Source organism: Magallana gigas, chromosome 4, assembly GCF_963853765.1.
Source record: "Magallana gigas chromosome 4, xbMagGiga1.1, whole genome shotgun sequence".
NCBI lineage: Eukaryota > Metazoa > Mollusca > Bivalvia > Ostreida > Ostreidae > Magallana > Magallana gigas.
This window is the reverse complement of record NC_088856.1, coordinates 30788928-30807178: the sequence shown is the minus strand read 5'-3', so window position 1 is coordinate 30807178 and position 18251 is coordinate 30788928. Positions and strand designations below refer to the sequence as shown.

The 18251-nt window shown below is 32.2% G+C and overlaps 2 protein-coding genes across 2 annotated transcripts; both read right to left on the bottom strand.

Moving 5' to 3' along the window:
* Positions 1–2485: 2485 nt before the first annotated feature.
* LOC105334334 (ras-related protein Rab-7L1) lies at positions 2486–9858 on the bottom strand. The gene is made up of 6 exons (XM_011437731.4): positions 9718–9858; positions 9140–9381; positions 6399–6470; positions 4803–4984; positions 3419–3540; positions 2486–2761 (listed from the first exon to the last, which is right to left on the bottom strand). The coding sequence occupies exons 2-6, from the start codon at positions 9270–9272 to the stop codon at positions 2617–2619; spliced, it is 654 nt and encodes a 217-aa protein (XP_011436033.1). The 5' UTR covers positions 9273–9381; positions 9718–9858; the 3' UTR covers positions 2486–2616.
* Positions 9859–11490: 1632 nt separating this feature from the next.
* Positions 11491–18053, bottom strand: LOC105334335 (WD repeat-containing protein 82). Its single transcript, XM_011437735.3, has 9 exons — positions 17810–18053; positions 16283–16380; positions 15988–16054; positions 15556–15655; positions 15041–15157; positions 14378–14533; positions 13270–13339; positions 12539–12681; positions 11491–11667 (listed from the first exon to the last, which is right to left on the bottom strand). Exons 1-9 carry the CDS (start codon positions 17968–17970, stop codon positions 11638–11640), a joined length of 942 nt encoding a protein of 313 aa, XP_011436037.1. The 5' UTR covers positions 17971–18053; the 3' UTR covers positions 11491–11637.
* Positions 18054–18251: the final 198 nt, after the last annotated feature.

The following is an 18251-nucleotide window of genomic DNA, read 5'->3' as shown; positions in this document are numbered from 1 at the left end:
TGACACCGAGTTATTGGAAATCCCATATTTATTTAGAATTTTTTTCACACACTTGTCTAGAAGTTTGCAGCTAAAACTCTGCTACGGTAACAATAGTATATATATATATATATATATATATATATATATATATATATATATATATATATATATATATATATATATATATATATATATATATATATATATATATATATATATATATATATATATATATATATATAATCTGCTACGGTAACAATAGTATTTATATATATATATATATATATATATATATATATATATATATATATATATATATATATATATATATATATATATATATATATATATACACACACACACACACACCCACACACACACGTATAGAAAATTTCTTAATACTTGCAAATTGCAGTTGTAATACTTACTTCTCAGATACAAATTTGTTATACTTTAAGTATGCAATTTGAATGCGTGTTTCAAGTTGCCCCCCCCCCCCCCCCCCAAAAAAATAATGTCCGAAAAAAATGAAGCATTGCGAAATAAAATTAATAAAGATAAAACCCAGCATTTTTTCTTTAGACTTACTGTATTGCTTTGTTTTTCATGCAGATACATATACTGGCGATTGGAATTTTTTTTTGGTTTCTAAGTACATGTACAATTACTCCGAACGTTTGTTTCTAATTACAAACTCAAAACATAGAAATCTAATACAGACACATAATAAGATAGTATGTATAGATTATTAGTTTGCCATACTTGTACAACACAAATAGCATCCCGCACTGCAAAACGTATTGACGACACACGGAAGAATTAAAGCACGTGCAATGTCATGCACTTAGTATTATTTCATTTTAAAAAAAAAAAAAGAAGGAAATTGGGGAAAGTGAAAAGTACTTTCAAAAGATAAATCCGTTTATAAACTTAAGAAACCGAGATAAAAAGAAAAAATAATAATCAAAAAACCCACACATATACACAAACAAATCCCCAAAGCATTGATCTTATCAATTGGAATGAACAATTTAAACTCTGTTTTTGTTTAGACAGACCACTAAAACTGGTAAAGATATTATATATGTAAATTTACGAAAACGAAACACATTTACACGCCAAATGCTGCTATTCACTGGGGTAGGTATAGGACCTAAATTGACAACGTTCATTCTTAGACTTGATTGTAGTTGTGCATGTATCTATAGGACATCAGATCAAACACAAGTTTGGGCTTAATCTGGACAACAACAGAAACAAAACTACATTATTTTACAAATTACCAACAAGTGCCTGACGTAAAAAAAAAAAAGGTAGAGGAAATAATATGATTTCAACGTCTGGTGCCTGTGAAAATACCCCCTCCTGTTTTTTGTTTTTTTAAACTCAGATTGTTTCATAACCCTGCGAGTTCACAATCCAAACAGTTATTTTTCAAGATTATACTATTGCTCAATCAACCACAACCTGCACAAGTAAATGTCAAATGTTTCATTCAGTTAAAAAAACCCACACACTTCATATCTCTCTACATGTGCATGAATATGGCATGCAATAAATACAGGTAATAAATGACACTGAAATTCCGTGCATTTAGCTGCTGGCAGAAGCTTTGATGTTCCGCTCATGTATTGTACCTGGGTGATTGCAAATATGGTTCATTCATTTTATCACCAAGTTTGATTGTATGCATTCAAAACCTAGTTAAAATATATAGTTATATCCAAAATAGATAAATTCAACTCAATTTAAAGTCATTTCAACAACAGTGCATGAAGTTGGCAACTTTATTTATCAATCATTCAATATTGACAGGGCCCACTTGGCACAACATAGTTATACATAATATAATATTATGTAGAATATAATAATAAAAAAATAATAATAAAAGACCAGCTAGGGTGACAATATGTTGCATGATTACATTTTATTTAATATATGTTTAATTTAATTAAATCAATTTAATAATAAATTTAATTTAAAATATTGAAAATATGATTAGGTCTGATTTTTTTTTTGTTATAAAAAAACCCTGCAACAAAACAAGACTTAGTGTTTAAACAATCTAATTCATCATAAAATACAGCAGATGGCACACTAGACAACCAGCTAAGTTAAACATGCGAGGTCACAATACCCTTATTCAAATCATCATACATGTACATGCAATCTGCAATATTAGTTTTCTTCTTAGAAGTCAGAAATATTTATATAGAGTCAAAGAAATTGTTTCTGGTCGTAACCTTAACACATGGCGACATTTCAATATTATTAGTGTCTATATGAAGCAAAGTTAACGATTCCAAATGGCTTGTTTGTATTTCAAGCATAACAACAAGAATAAACACCAATTCTGAAAACAACTTCTCTCACTGGAAAATCATTGAAGAACACAGCTATGGAGAATTCATCCTGAAACGATTTACTTCTCCGAGATATTTATAATAATATTATCCAAAACAATCTTGTACAGCTGATGTTAAAACCACATGCTATTAAGAGTTTGACTGATGCAGACAACCTGAAAATAACTGATTAATAACCACATAACCACATGCCTATAGCACGGATGGAGATTTTTCTTCAAAGTTTAACTTCCTGGTGTAATGATTGTTTATAAAAAGGATTTTTTTTTTAACATGAACAGACTGAGGATTCTTTATGCTCAGTCTGCTGTGACCGTAGATGGATAGTACTTCCGGGAACCATGGACCGTGCCATGGAGTTGGAAAACCCATCTAGCTCGGCATGTTTCGTCATCATTTCCTCACACAAGAATCTGTAATTTTTCCAAAAAAATAAAAAAATAAAAAATCAGATTAAGGTACAATGACATCCTGATAAGAGAGATAACTCTCACTTGGATCAGCAATTATTGATAACATATAAGATTGTAAAGTAAGTTAATAAAGGCAATTTCTTTCAAATTTTGCTCCATCTACACTGTGATATTACTATTGAACTCTGGTTTAACAAACACTAATATCTCAATTCCCATAAATATGATGATGCGACTCAGAAGTCTCAAACACTGGTTCTTTAAGCGGTATTTCTACCTTTAAGTTAATTAGTATTGCTAAAGATCTTAGAGGCTTTTTCTCCAGTTTTTCAGCACTAACAATTGTTCATCACTCTTACAGTTTCAGTCCCTTTGTAATTTTTCCCAAATTAAGATAAACTTTTAAAATTCTAATACTATTTTTACACCAAGTAGACATTTGTTTGCATGTTAGAAAACAATCCTTCAAAACAATCACCGCCCTGAACTGACATGGATAAATTTGAAATGTATGATTTGTTGGACCTTCAAATAGAGATGTGTAGCCCTCAGTCTTCTACCTTGAGCAACATTTCTACGTCAGGTCCAACAATTCATGTATATAGAGTATTGCCCTCATCTCTGGTCAATAAACAGAATAATACTAAGGCTGTCTACCTCATGGACTCCTCGATCATCAGTCCCTCTTTGACTGACGTCTCCGTCCAGCCCACAAAGTCGTGTTCCTTGCACATGTCTTCTATGTCTGATTGTTGGACTTCCCGATGACTTAGGTCACACTGGAAATATGCAAAGACAGAAAGTTTGAATAAAGGGTCATTCTGCCTATTATTCCATTTAATTAAGTTCAAACACCACTTTTAATCTTATATTCAAAGAAATCAAGATAAATACATTTGTTTACATATAAATATTCAATTGTACTAAAGTACTATCACATTTAAATAAAAAATGGTTTAATATTAATCATTTCCTTTTTATCATAATTGAATTAAGTCTTACTATATTTCAAAACCAAAATAAAATCAAACTAAAAAACACAATCAGTCAGAAATACATGAAGTAATGCAAATCAGCTACATGTACTTACAGTAACACATGCTGCTTAATAAATTTCTATGTAATAGTTATATCATATTAGGAGGGAGCGAGGCGACGGAGCCCCTTCTTAATCGCGTAAATTTTACTTCATATGATCTTCCGGTAACTTACGTAGAACATAATCCACTTTTTCAATGGCTGATCAAAAGTTTGCTGTGAACTTAGAGAAATTCTTAACGATTAAAAACATTACTTAATATATTAATAATTAGCAATTGCTGATTGGATGAAAAAGTGGGTTATGTTCTAATTACTGGATGTACTCTCATTCACTCATTCCTATTTCCATTCATTTGTAAAATAAACATTTACTATGATTTTATCAATTTTCTTTTAACAAAATGTTGTCAAGCTTGATCCTTGAAATCAAAAGTAAGATGTACGATACACAGATGTTTATTGATTATCCTCGAATACATTGTATTTATAAAACCACACTACAAGAATTTTATGGCTTGTGAACATTGCCTGCTGTGTTAGATTATTTCGAATTTCATTTGGTTGATGACAATTAACTATCTGTGTATTCTGTGTTCAACAAATATAATTTCAACCAATCTCAATCAAAGTAAATTACAGTAAAACACGGTTATAGCGAACACGCTTATAATGAATTGACGCTTACAGCGAAGTGATTTTCATTCCCCAAGTCTCTATTTCATGTTGTAAACTTGACGGATATAACGAATTACGCTTATAATGAAGTTAAATTGACTGTCCCTGGGACTTCGTTATAAGCGTGTTTTACTGTATTTCCAATAGAAAGACCCTATTTTGTAAAGAGAGATAACTCTGATATGTAAAAACAAATACCTAAATTTTCATGCCAAATTGTAAATTTTAAATACTGGTATATACACTATACAGAACTTAAACAAATCAAGTGTGTAGCAGAAGGCCTATTTCTGCCAACTGTATATTTTTTTCAGTTATAAAGCACCTTATTGGCTAGCAGAAGACAGGGTATAGGGGAGCCATCGGCCAGAGAACACTTGGTGTCCAAGTCCTTCTTCCATTTGACGGCATTCTGGAAGGTAGACTGTTGTGTCAGATCAAACATGATGATACAGGCGTGGGCGTCCTTGTAGTAGACGCGCGTCATTGAGGTAAAGCGTTCCTGTCCTACAAATAAAAAAATACAATTTAAGGTGGTTAAGGGACACTTCCATGTCGTGACGTATTGTTTATTTATCGAAATAAACAATAAAACCCTGTGTAATTAAACAAGTAGTTTCTTTCCCAATTCTGTCACCTTTAACAGCGTACGTAGCGCAGTGGGTTAGAAGGTTGACTACGAATCTGTAAGTCATGAGTTCGAATCCTGCCGGGGCCGGCTTTTACAATTTTAACCTGTCCAAATAATTTTTAAAGCTATTTTTTGGGTTAAATATTTTAAAAAGTGAAAATTCTAAACCGGTGAAAGTATTTCAATTATAAAGAATTTTAATCCATATTAATATCGACAGATGTCCCCATACCACCTTAAGGAAGAAAAACAAGAAACCTGCATAGTTCAGGGATTACTGCAGTGTTCTGGCCAATAACCAATTGATCAGTGCTTGCAATGACCGACCTTTAAGCATTTGACCAGAAAATAAGTATGCATCTTCAATAGCTAAGGATTTTCAGTTCACTCTGCTCTCAGATTTATAGGAAAGGGAGAGGACTGAAAACCCTTGGCTATAGCAAAGATGATAAGGACAGTACACATCACAAAACTATGCCATTCAAGTCAATGAAAAGGTGAATGAAAGATAGATCTAACTGAAAGATGATTGACTGGCATAGTTTAGCATTATGGAACAACCAATGATCAGCCCACAATGCATAATGTACAGAAAAGACAGTTGTAACAAAGTGACAGGGTTGGATGACTTTGCTTAGCTATAACATGTATAAGCATAATTCATAATGCATGTATCCGTCAAGTTTACAACATGTCACAGTAATATATAGTCACAGGGATTGAAAATCACTTCGCTGTAGATGTCAATTCATTCTAGGGGTTGTTCACTATATAACTGTGTTTTACTGTATATATCATACTGAAAACATATTTAGCATGAATCGTATGATATCTGGTGGAAATTGATTTTTCAAAAAAATAACTGTGAATATGAATTAGCATATTTCTGAAAGTACTTATTTTTATACATGTATGCCAGGCATTAAGCAATGAACCTGATTTAGGAGAAGCCATTTTATGCCAAAAACACAATGATGCATATTTTGCTCAAAATCAGTGTCAGTTTTTAGCTTGTTTTGATGCAAGAAACTGATAGTTACGTCCTACCAAAAGTCCAAGGTCTTGTTAAAATGGCTCTAATATTCATTAAAACAAAATAAGAAACATTGAAAACGCAGGAAAAACATAATACCGTAATTCCTTTTGCATATATATATAAGGAAAACTGAAATATATATTGTCTGTATAATTTATCATGCGAGAATTTAATTTTTCATTTATTTCTTTCTGAGCAATTTAGAGCTCTTATTATTTCATAGCAAAAAAATCTGGTCAAAGTTCTTAATTTACCCGCAATATCCCACAGCTGTAGCTTTATAGTTTGGCTTTCAGACCATTTAACAACCTTCAGGGCAAAATCAACTGAAAAAAAAAATATAAAAATGAAAAATAAAGATTCATTCACGTTCATCATTCTAATTGGTAAGTTCAAGTTATACATGTAAAACAATCATGAATGTGGTTGATAAGAATCATGCTCCATGATCAAGTTTAAATTTTCCATCACACCAATCATTTGGTACATGTAAGTTCAATTAAATTATGGTATACATTTGTAAACAATCATGAAATGTGGTTGATAAGAACAGGCTCCATGATCAAGTTTAAATTTTCCATCAAAGCTTACAGAGTATTAATTGTTTGACTTGTGCATTGTTAAGGCTTACTATGAAAATATCAACGGATTTAAACGTTCATAAAACAAGGCATCTATTATTACAAAATATTTAATGTAAATTTATTTTATTATTATATTAATCTGATATTAAATGAAACAGCATAGTAAATGCCACATTTTATGACACTAAATGTGGTCCCCTGAATTGACAGTCATGTCTTATGTGTTGATAATTTTTCCTGAATAGAAGTCATAAACAAATTTCGATATCGAAAGGACATACTCTTATTTAGATTAAAAATACACCTGATAGTTAAATTCTACTCATTTAGTAGATCAAAGGAATGAGCTGTAGTTGAAATTTATATGACCTTGGCTTAAATTTTTATGTATTTATTTATTGATAATAATTCATTTCATTTTGATAGATTTTATTAAAGCAGCAGCACTTTTTAATAAATTTAACATTCTCTTCATTTATATGAAAAAGATTTAGATAGGCTGTCAAGTGTCAAACACATCAATTTGTACACAGGAAAAGAATAATACAGGCACGCGTATACACTCTACAAAATAATTACAGGCTGGATCAAAACAAGCATAACAAATAGGATTTAATTGTATTGTAATTAATTGTTTTAAGATTATGCTACTATTATTTATGAAATGCATTTTCCCATGTTAAAAAATTGATTGATCTGCCTCTCTCAACACTTATAAATATGCATCAAAATTTACAGTATGATGTACGTCACATCAACAAGTGCATAGCGATAAGTCAGTTGTTTATACTGTGGAATCATTTAATTTCATGGCGGCTCAATCTTCGTAGGTACCTCATGTCCACGAATAACCATCCTCCATGAATTAATAAATTAGAGTTATAATGTCATAATTCCTTTTGTAGGTATAAGAGATTACACAAAATTACATCCCCACGAACCTGAAAATTTTAAGCAATCCACAAAAATTGACCCCCACGAATTTTAATGATTCCACAGTATTCAATGAAGTTGGACTTATTTGACTACAAAGTTGCACCCAGAGGTAACTCTTAATGTAGTTTAATGTTTTCGTACAGAAAACAAACATAAATTACTTTTTATAAATTACTTTTTATATAGCATTTTTGATGACTTAATTGTTTTTTGTGATGTCCTAATTAACATTTCCATTTCTGGTCGACGTGACCATAAAGTAAACCTTAACAGTATACTGCAAACAAAATGGTTTAAACCAAGTGGATCATACCATTTGTAGTGGCAATTTAATGACTTTATTAAGTAAAAATATATTTTTAAGCCAATTGATGTGAAACTAGTAAAATCAAAGTAGCATACTGAAATAATTAATGTCTTTTTAGCAGGTCCTTGGAATCAAGTTGGAGATTTTCTAGCTAATCAAGCTGATTGACTGGTCAAATTTTCAATTTTTATAAAATTAAATCTTTTAACAGTACAATATGAAATAATATAAAACTTACGAAACTTGATTAAATCTGATACCAACTAAATGTAAACCAGAGACATATAATTCCGTGTATAACTATATACATCCCTGGCTATACCCTAGAATGTATACCTTTTTCTCCCAAACAAATAGATCTATATATATATTAACAAATACAACATCAAAGTATTTTTCTACCAATTGCAATGTTAAGGAGACTGGATAGACAACAAATTACCCATTATCAGATCTCCCTAAAAACTTTTAAATAAGATTTGTTTCGCAACAAACAATCTTTAGCAAAGCATATGCTCATACATTTTAGCTTTTAACATTTAACTATTGTGCTATATCTTTTATAATAAATTATATTAAAGTTCTTCATCTCAAGGCCCTGATCGCCGAATTAAAGAATAATTTGTTGACTCCACCCTCCCTATAGCCTCATTAATCCTCCTTAAGGTCAAGATCTAGTAAATGAAAGGTGCCTACAAGTTTATGAAATTCAAGATATAAATTCTTTAAATGATGCTTCATAACAATATCTTTGTTTCATAGGGTGTACCGGGGCTTAAATATTTGGTAAACACAATGAAAAATCATGTTTTAAACATCAATTTTCTATGAAATATTAAGGATAAAAGTAACAAATCTCGGAGTTTTGTCCATTTTTGCCTAATTAAATAAATCTACACTGCCTACAGTCTCTCCAAAAATGGCATTAAATAAGCTTTTGACCTCCTCTTTAAAATGATGTCAAATTGAACATAGGTACCGGGATAGCTTTTCCCGTGATTGAACATAGAATGTCAAAATACTGTTTCATTTTCTACATAATTCCTTTTAAGGCGTAAAATACGGGAAAAGATTCATCAAATCAATTATGACGTCATAATGGTTCTAGCATTAATAAGACACTCTGGAATCATTTACTAGATCTTGACCTTAATTCATTGATCCTTACCCCCAATGGTCATTTTGTAGTCTCGTCGGTAGGCGTCATTGACATAGCGCTGTACAAAGGAGGTCTTCCCCACCGTGGGGTCGCCAATGATGATGACCTTGAACAGGATTTCTGTCATGGTCTGGTATTTCATTCGATCAGGGTTACACTTGACACTGCTCTCTCTCACATGTGTACAAGATCAGCTTAGCGAGATCATTACTCCATGGCGAAACTGCTCTCCGTTTGATTAACTGGTATAACTGACAAAAGAGAAAGGACAAAAAAAATATTGCCTCAATTATAAAGTATACAAGTAGGATATCACACAAAATTGAACATGGAAGTCGATCATATATATATATTCATCTGCTCATAATAACAGTGTTAAACTTACATCAAAATGACAAAAAGAGTAAACGTAAGCTTCAAAGAAAAAGTAGATTATAGGTTGGCCTAAAATTCCCGTGACCAGGTGACAGCACTGTATAACTATAATTATCTTATCTTTACACTGCACCGCATTAAACTATTATTCATAACCGATTGGTGACCCATGCATTGTGATTATTGCCATCTCTGATAACCATGAAACTCACCTTGAAAATAAGAGCTATTTAAACCCTAAATTACGCGTTGGGTAACGGTTTCTTCCTCATAGATAATATGATGTTTACTTTTCATAGCACATGCGAGTATGCACCATACTTCCGCCAAAACAAACCATCACATGATTTGTCATATGACCCTCACCTCAGCGATTGAAGAGTTCCAATTCTAATTTTAGCGGGATATTTAAATTTATCAAAAAAGCAGTAAACTGTACTTTTTGAGCGGACACGGACTTTTTAAATTAATATCACCATATTACTACTCCTTGAATAAAAAACTGTATCTCCTGTCAAGTATGACGTGTCAAAGCTAAAAAAGATTTTTTATATACACCAGAGACATAAATAAATGTTATTTATGTCTCTGTATGCATGAAGAATAATTATCAAAGGTTATTGAACAAATCTTCTACATCTCCTCTTTGGCAAAGATACGTTTTTCATAATAATTCACATAGTTTTTCATAATAATTCACATAGTAATTCACCTTTCCAGAGATACATGTAATGAACAGAAAGCAAATAGTTGGAATTTTTCAAAGTCCAAAGGGCATAACTCTGTCAGTAATTGCTTAATCATACTCAATACCAAGTTTGATCCAGATATTTTTATGATAAATCTGTATACCAAAGTTCATTTCAGTATGTGCAACCTCTGCAAAGAAAATGAATGAAAACTATTGGTGGACCGACCAACTGAAAGACAGGCAGACGAACAGCAGCAAAGCAATATGCCCTCCATTCTTTGAAGGGAGTCATAATACTATGCAGCCTTCAAAAAGTGGCATGCATAAATCCAGAAAATTTTCCCGGGGGTCCAAAAGTACACCTAAAGGATTGTTTTGCTTCCAGGAAGAAGTGGGTGGGTTAGGTTTGAGGCTTCAAGTTAGTTCAAAGGAATATCAGAATTCATACTGGCCCAATTTTCCTGTATTACATTGGTACTCCCCAGTACAACCAAAACTTTACTTAATGGATATCCCATATGTTAACACACAAAAGAAGAAAACGATAAAATATAAAGAAGTAAAAATACTTTTAATACAAGTATCGGTTGATCAGTCATTTGTACAATATGTAACAAAGATGATGACAGGTCTATATATCAACTCCACACAACAAAACAATGATATCTGGCTGTATGTTCTACATACACCATCTAGGATTAAATACACATTCAAGGGAAATGGTAAATTCAGCTATTTCTGTAAGTTATCTGTCTCTGACCAAAAAAAAAACTGCAATGGACATTTCTACATTATTTTACATTTAACATTCTAATAAACATTCTAATAAACCAGCTATACATTATAACTATTAACATTGAGAAATTATGAAGAAATTGTACACACACAATTATAATATGAGAAATCGGTAGAAATGTCTTTGAACAAAGGAGCTTATGCCTACTGGTACACAATTAATAAATCTAAATGTGTGTCTCTTTCTTTTGTCAGTGAGTGTTGCAAATGACCATGTAATCAAAGAAATGATCATGTCATGAAGGTAATTATGGGATTTCAATAGTTCACCATCATAAATGTAATTATTTACATATACATGTAATACTACATGTATATGTAAATAATGTTACTGATTAACTGTACCTAGAATAATGAAGGATGAAAAAACAAACTATAATGTACAATAACTGCTGCCCAACTGATCAAAGACTGTACGTTCGTCATCTATCTATGCATAAAACAACATGAAATGTACAACTACATCATAAAAAAGCACTGTCATTTGGTCTCTTATTACTTCAATAATATTGAGTTCAGAGTTTTTACGACTCCATCTCATCCTTCCGTTTTCCTGTTCATCGAATACTAGTTTTACACAATGCTTTAATTATAAGCACTTCCTTTTGAGATATTTCAGGCATGAACACGTACCAGTAGGCTGAGTTCAGTCATCAATGTAAGGCAACCAGAAAGCCTGAAAAAAAAAAAATTATCAAAATTAATCTATATTATTTGACCAAAAAAAGAAAATTTGACTTTTAGTACATAAAAAAGAAAAAATCTATTGATTTTTTTATATCAGAAAAAAGCACACAAAAATTGCTTTCCTTCTAAATCTGTAAATTTCCATCTTGGTCCACAATCGTGACATTTTAAAAAGTCAATTAAACTAAACATGGCAGCAAGTGGGTTGCAATTCACATACAAGACTTTTTGGATAAAAAATTTCTAAAACAATTTAAGATACATGTAATACTATAACTATTTAAAAGCATTTTCCAAATAGAGGGTAACTTCTGCTGCAGAAAATTACCCCTTCTATATTCAGTCAAGATAAAAAAGGACATTTGTCAGACAGCTGATATTACTTAAAGCAATATGAGCTGCAAATTTCATGATGAAATTTTTTTTTAACAAAAATGTTATTTTTCACTAAAATGACAAAAATATCATGGTTTTTTTAATTTCTTTTTGCCAAATTTTTGTGAAAAGGACCGTTAAAGAGCCTTAATTGGAGCGAAATTGAATTATTGTCATCCTGTACAAAAATTGATTTGCTATATGTTCCTCAGAAGAGATATCTTTCCTCTGACAAAAATCAATGATTTTTTCCAACCTTATTTATCATAAAAGTTTAAGTTACATGCAGACTTAGCATACCAGCAGGTTTTTACAGCAAAATAAAATTCTAAAAAATACAGCTCATATTGCTTTAAGTACCCTAAATTGCTGAGTTTTTATTTTAAAAAAATATAAGATGCTTCAATTACAGAAACTTGGCTCCAAGAAAAGGACACTTAACAGAGCGAAGATGCTGCAAAATAGAGAGAACATAAAAACTGTACCATGTTGGAGCAGGCTGAGGCCAGCATCATGTACTTGGGATTAAACTGCAGACACTGTATGGGTCCGGGATGGTCAGCATTCATGACAGCAACCTTGACCCCTGTCTCCGTGTTCCAGCAGTGAATTCGTCCATCGGTCGATCCTGTAGTAAACACCACAGAATTGCAAATCATGAATGCATTTACTGTGAAATCATTATACCGGTACATGAAATTTATGATGGCCCATTGGCAGGAATTGATAATTAGTACAAGTGTAACCCACAAAATTCTACCCCCCTTATCCTTTTTTAAAAATTTGCCCAAAGCATGAACTTAAATAATGTCACAAATATCAATTATACATGAGAAACTACCGGTAATCATGTTAAACTTTAACAAAACAACAATGATATTCTTCCCATTCTTTCCAAAGAAGTACAAACATACAATAGAATGTCTTTATGATGGCAGATTTTATCACTTTTTACTAAAAATTAATGACATGAATGGCTTTGTACATGTATATACTTCTTGATGAAACTCTCCGATAAATGATATGTTTATATAGAAAAAAATCAGAGACAAGAATAAAGGTGCTTTTGTTTGATTTGTTTTAAGCGCAAATGGGTTATAATTTTTTTTCATTGGACAAATACAGTATGTTGAACATATTTTATTGACTAATAATGCCAAAAGTTCCAAAAACTTAGATAGTCCTCTCCTTGTTGTACGATAAATCATCATCTTACCACAGAATGCAAATCTCGAGTCTGGACTGAATGAGGCCTCCAGGGGGATTCCTTTGTTGTTTTGAAAACCCTGCACACAGAGGAGGAATAAGAAAATAACTTCAGGTAAACCAAGTTCATAACAAGAGAGTGTAAAATATCGGTAAATACTTGTACAATAAAATAGAACCATTTTAACAACAGCTTGGACTGTGAGTACATTGTACATGTAGTTGTGTCAAACATCAATGTGACATAGATCTGTCTATTTCATTGCTGGCCACTCAGCCATGACTCTTTTAAATCAACAAGATTTATCTGGCTTTTGAGCTAAGACTACGCAATCAATGCATATTTCGCTTGAAACCACATCACTTTAAACATAGTTTGATGCAAGAAATAGATAGCTATGTCCAACTGAAAGTCCAAGGTCTTGTTAAAATGGTTCTAATATGGTGTATTAATGATGGTCTAGGTGACTTTCCACAGTTGAAGTGTATCAAAATCAATGAGTTAGTGTACTTTCAAAATAAATAAGCATTTAAGACCACAAAGTGTAAATATAACCTTTACATGTTATTCATAGGTGAAAATTGTTTAAAAGATTTATTAGAAAAATAATCAAATCTTGTGCTCATTTATTGCATCTACATATATTCCTAGAACCATTTTAACAAGACCTTGCACTTTCGATAGAAGATAACTATTTATTTCTTATGTCAAAAGAAGTTTAAAGGACGACGATTCAAGTGAAATATACACAGATTGCGTAGTCTTAGCTCAAAAGCCAGATAAATCTTGTTGATTTCAGAGATCACTGGCTGAGAGGCCAGCAATGAAATAGACAGGCCTACGTCACATTGCTGTTTGACACAAGTACCCAAAGTCCAAGCTCTTGTTAAACTGGTTCTAATATAATCAGCCAAAGAAATATAATTTTTCATAAAAATCTTACAAGAGCTAACATGAAACTGTCATATTCATAAAAGATGTATCCAAGCCCAAAAGAGCTAAGATTTCAATCCCCCTCTCCATAAATATAAACAAAATTAAATTCATTTCCCCACCCCCACCCTTCACCACCTCCACCCTATGCTGTGAGAGCACCCTGTAATGTTTCTAGTTTTACCATGAAGGTTTGAAGTGGTGTCCCCTGGAAGGCGTCAATGAGCCGTAGAATCTGCCCGTTGGTCGAAATGAGGATCAGTTTCCCGTCTGGACTGAACTTCATCCCCGTCCAATCACAATCCTTGTCCTGCGTCAGCTTGAAGGTGGTGAACGGACCCTATAAGACATCAGCATAACACACTGTATTAATGCGATCGGGAGTTTTGGAGTCTATTCATAATGGAACCTCAGGAATCAAAGAATAACATTATCCCTAACTGGTCAATCTTTATTATTTTAAAAGATAAATTCTATGTTGATAATGATGTGACTATGACCTTAGACAGTTACAGTTTAGTTTGTTTCTTGCTTTCCAGATTGTTGATATCTAAACAGACAAATTATCAACATCTAAATTTATTCTGGACTACGGAGGTCACTATACAACAGGCAATTTTCTAATACTACAGGAATACATGTACATTCATTTTTCTGACTTAACCTACAATATAACTGGACAAAAGTTTGACTGACCAAATATAGACAAATAAACTTACAATATTGACTCTGAAGACCTTTTAAAATTACTTATATCTCTTTTTCCTCCCAAAAAATGATTATAAATTTATTATTGTTTAGAACAACACCAGTAAAATTATTTTTGAAATGTGACATTTTTGCTTACCCTGTCAAATGACCGAAGATCATACAGCTTGACACACTCTGAGTTTATTCCTGCGGCAAAGATGAGGCCCTCTGGGTCGAAGGCTGCCACTGGGCGACCAGGGAGATGCATCAGGCCCTGTTATAGCACAAGTCATATCATCAAATCATTCCCAGACCAAGAACGTTATGTAAATTTTGTATTTATAAAATTTTACAAAATAACATCAATTGACATTTTTCATTAACGATGTAATACAATTTTACCCGACAGTTTTGTGTAGGAAGTTCATACACCAAGTAAAGCTGTTGACAGTTTACCTGGCAGTTTTGTATATGTTTATTTGTGCAGGATATAAAGCAGTTTACAATTTACCTGACAGTTTTATGTGAGTTTTTTTTTACAGTATGAAAGTGGTTGAAAGTTTATCTTACTCTTTTGCGTTGGAGTTTTATACAGCCAGTTAAAAAGTTGACTGTTTGCCTGACAGTTTTGTGTGCAGATTTATACAGAAAGTAAAGAAGTTGACAGTTTACCTGACAGTTTTGTGACCTCAGATCCCAAAGTCTGATTGTCTTGTCCAATGATCCAGAAAGAAATGAATCGTTGATAGGGGACATATTCAAGGAGACAACTCTGATAATACACACACAAAAAAAAAATAGAATGAAATACATACATGTGTAATTGCAAATATAATGTACAAAATGGTAAATACTATAGATGCATTTTTAACCTGTTAAAATTTTTATTTTGAATGACAATGTACCACAACATTATTTGTAATGTAAATTCTTGACAGATTATTTAGTGTTTGTCCATTTTTTTTTAGCTTTAGCATTGAACTTTTAAACTGCTCACAAAACATTTCAGTGTGGTAAGAAATTTTACTCAAATGATACTGCAATAAACTTTTTAATTGCCTGCTTTGAATTACCCAAGTTCTAACTGTGAGAAATGTAACTTACTTCTTTGTGTGTCCTGGGAAATATCTGATGTATTTGTTGTCATGGAGGGACAGATATCGTATTGTATCTAAAAAAAAAAAACATCAAGGTAGAAAAACTGCAATATCAGCATATTCTTCATGAGAGAGTCGTATATTACAGTACATTCAGTAGCAATATAAACAAATTCAACTTAAAGAAGATTCAAAATTTTGAATTATGTGTACATGTATTTAAATAGCAGACATGGATCAAAATGCACTAAGTTATAGGTATTAGGTAAATACTCTATTATTTAGTTAAGAAACCATCTTACCATCAACTTTTGTGGAACCATGCAAAGCTGTGTTGACTGCATGTGTGTAGCAAATTAAATCTACACCATATTTTTTACTGTTTAAAGTTTTCTTTGGCCTGCAAAAATACACAAAAAAATATAGATCAACCATCATCATCATGGTAGGTACTAGATACTAGAACTAATTAACTAGAATAATTAATCCTGTGACATTCTCCCTTGTCCGGAGAAAAAATGTCCCCTGCCATTTTACTTCAGATCAATATGGACATCAATTCTGAAAACAATATAGCAACTGAAAATAATAAACATAAAACTATACATTTTCTGTGCCATTCTCCCTATGTCAGACATACCAAACTTCAACTGGCTGGGACCCCATAACCCATTCTCTGTATCTGTCAGGTCATCTGTCACAGGATTAATTATTTTAGTTAATTAGTTATTATATTTGTGTTCATTTATTTCAACATTTCATGTTTTCATTCCCCATTGTTCATTTGTTTACATTCACACCGCTTCATTCATTCATACAATCATTCATAGTATAAGAGTGGTACGAGAGGTCACGTGGTTACGTTTGGCGGGTGGATCAGTGAATGAATGGGTGTGTTAGACTGGTTTTTCGGGTTTGAGTGAGCGAGTGCACATGTCCATTTCTATAATCTAATTTTAACACGAAATTTGATTTAATATCACGACGCCACCCAAGACAGACAGTTGATGACTCGGCTTCATTGCTTGTCAACCCGACTATTATCTATTAGTTTATATTGCGTTTATAATCGGTGAGTCATTTTAATCAAATATGTGTAATTTACATATTATATAACTAAAGATAAATTTAATAAGTGAATGTAGAGAATGAGAGTGTTTTAGTATTAATATTATAATTGTATATGATTAAAGATCACCTGTACTTGTGGAAACCATTTATTCGATTATATTCAAATACAACAATAAATTCAGCGTCATTTCCAATAAAGGCCTTGGAGTTCTGTTTCCCAATGAAGCTAGGAAAATATTTTATATCAGCTACCCCTTGACAATGGCCCCACGTTGGGTGCCAAATGTCATAGTTGGTGAAAAATCAAGTTTCAACCAGGAATCGAACCCAGGGCCTTTGGCATACCGTGCCAGCGCTCTAACTACTGAGCTATTGAGACCTGATATTGACTGACAGTCACACACCTGTTAACCCGTTGACACATGAAACCTTAAAAGAGCTAGCATTTCCAGGATAATTCTCTATAAAAAAAGATCCAATGCTAATCTTGACAAGCTTTTGTTTTAATTAGCAGCATCAAACTATTTCAGTCTGTATCTGATATATTTTGAAAATCCGCTGAACAAATGTTGAAGAAAAATAGCCTGTTATCATGATATCACACAATATTAAGTTTGCAGAGAAAATTCGAATTTCTTATATCAAATTCATGCAACATATTTCTATAGAAAACCCCCAAAAAACTTAACTGGAATCTTTATCAATCATTCTGTTTTAGTTTCCCCTTTTTTCCCCCATATATTAATGAGTTTTCTTACGTTCCATTTTGACAATCATAGATAACAATCGAATCGTCGTCACTGCTAGAGATGAGTGTGTTGCCATCAGATGAGAAATCTATTCGGTTTATGCGATCTGTATTCTCTCTGAATATCTTAGCTACCCTATAATTGCGAACAACATTATCTGTGAGCTTCATTGTGGGGTTTAAAATGTCTAATATGTTCTTTTTTCGTACGCCGATTTCCTCGCCATTCGTCGCGCGTGCCTAATTTTGACAAGTCGTTCACTGTCTCATTCGATACTTTTTTCTCTCTATCGCTTTTACTACTTTAATTTTGAGCTAGTTGAAGAGGATACAAAACATCTTTTTAATTAAATCATATTGTATATTTTTCATTTTCGAAAAATTGTTTAAACTGTATGCAACATTAATAAAGCTCATCAACAAAAATTTATTTTTAAAAACAATGATCCCAT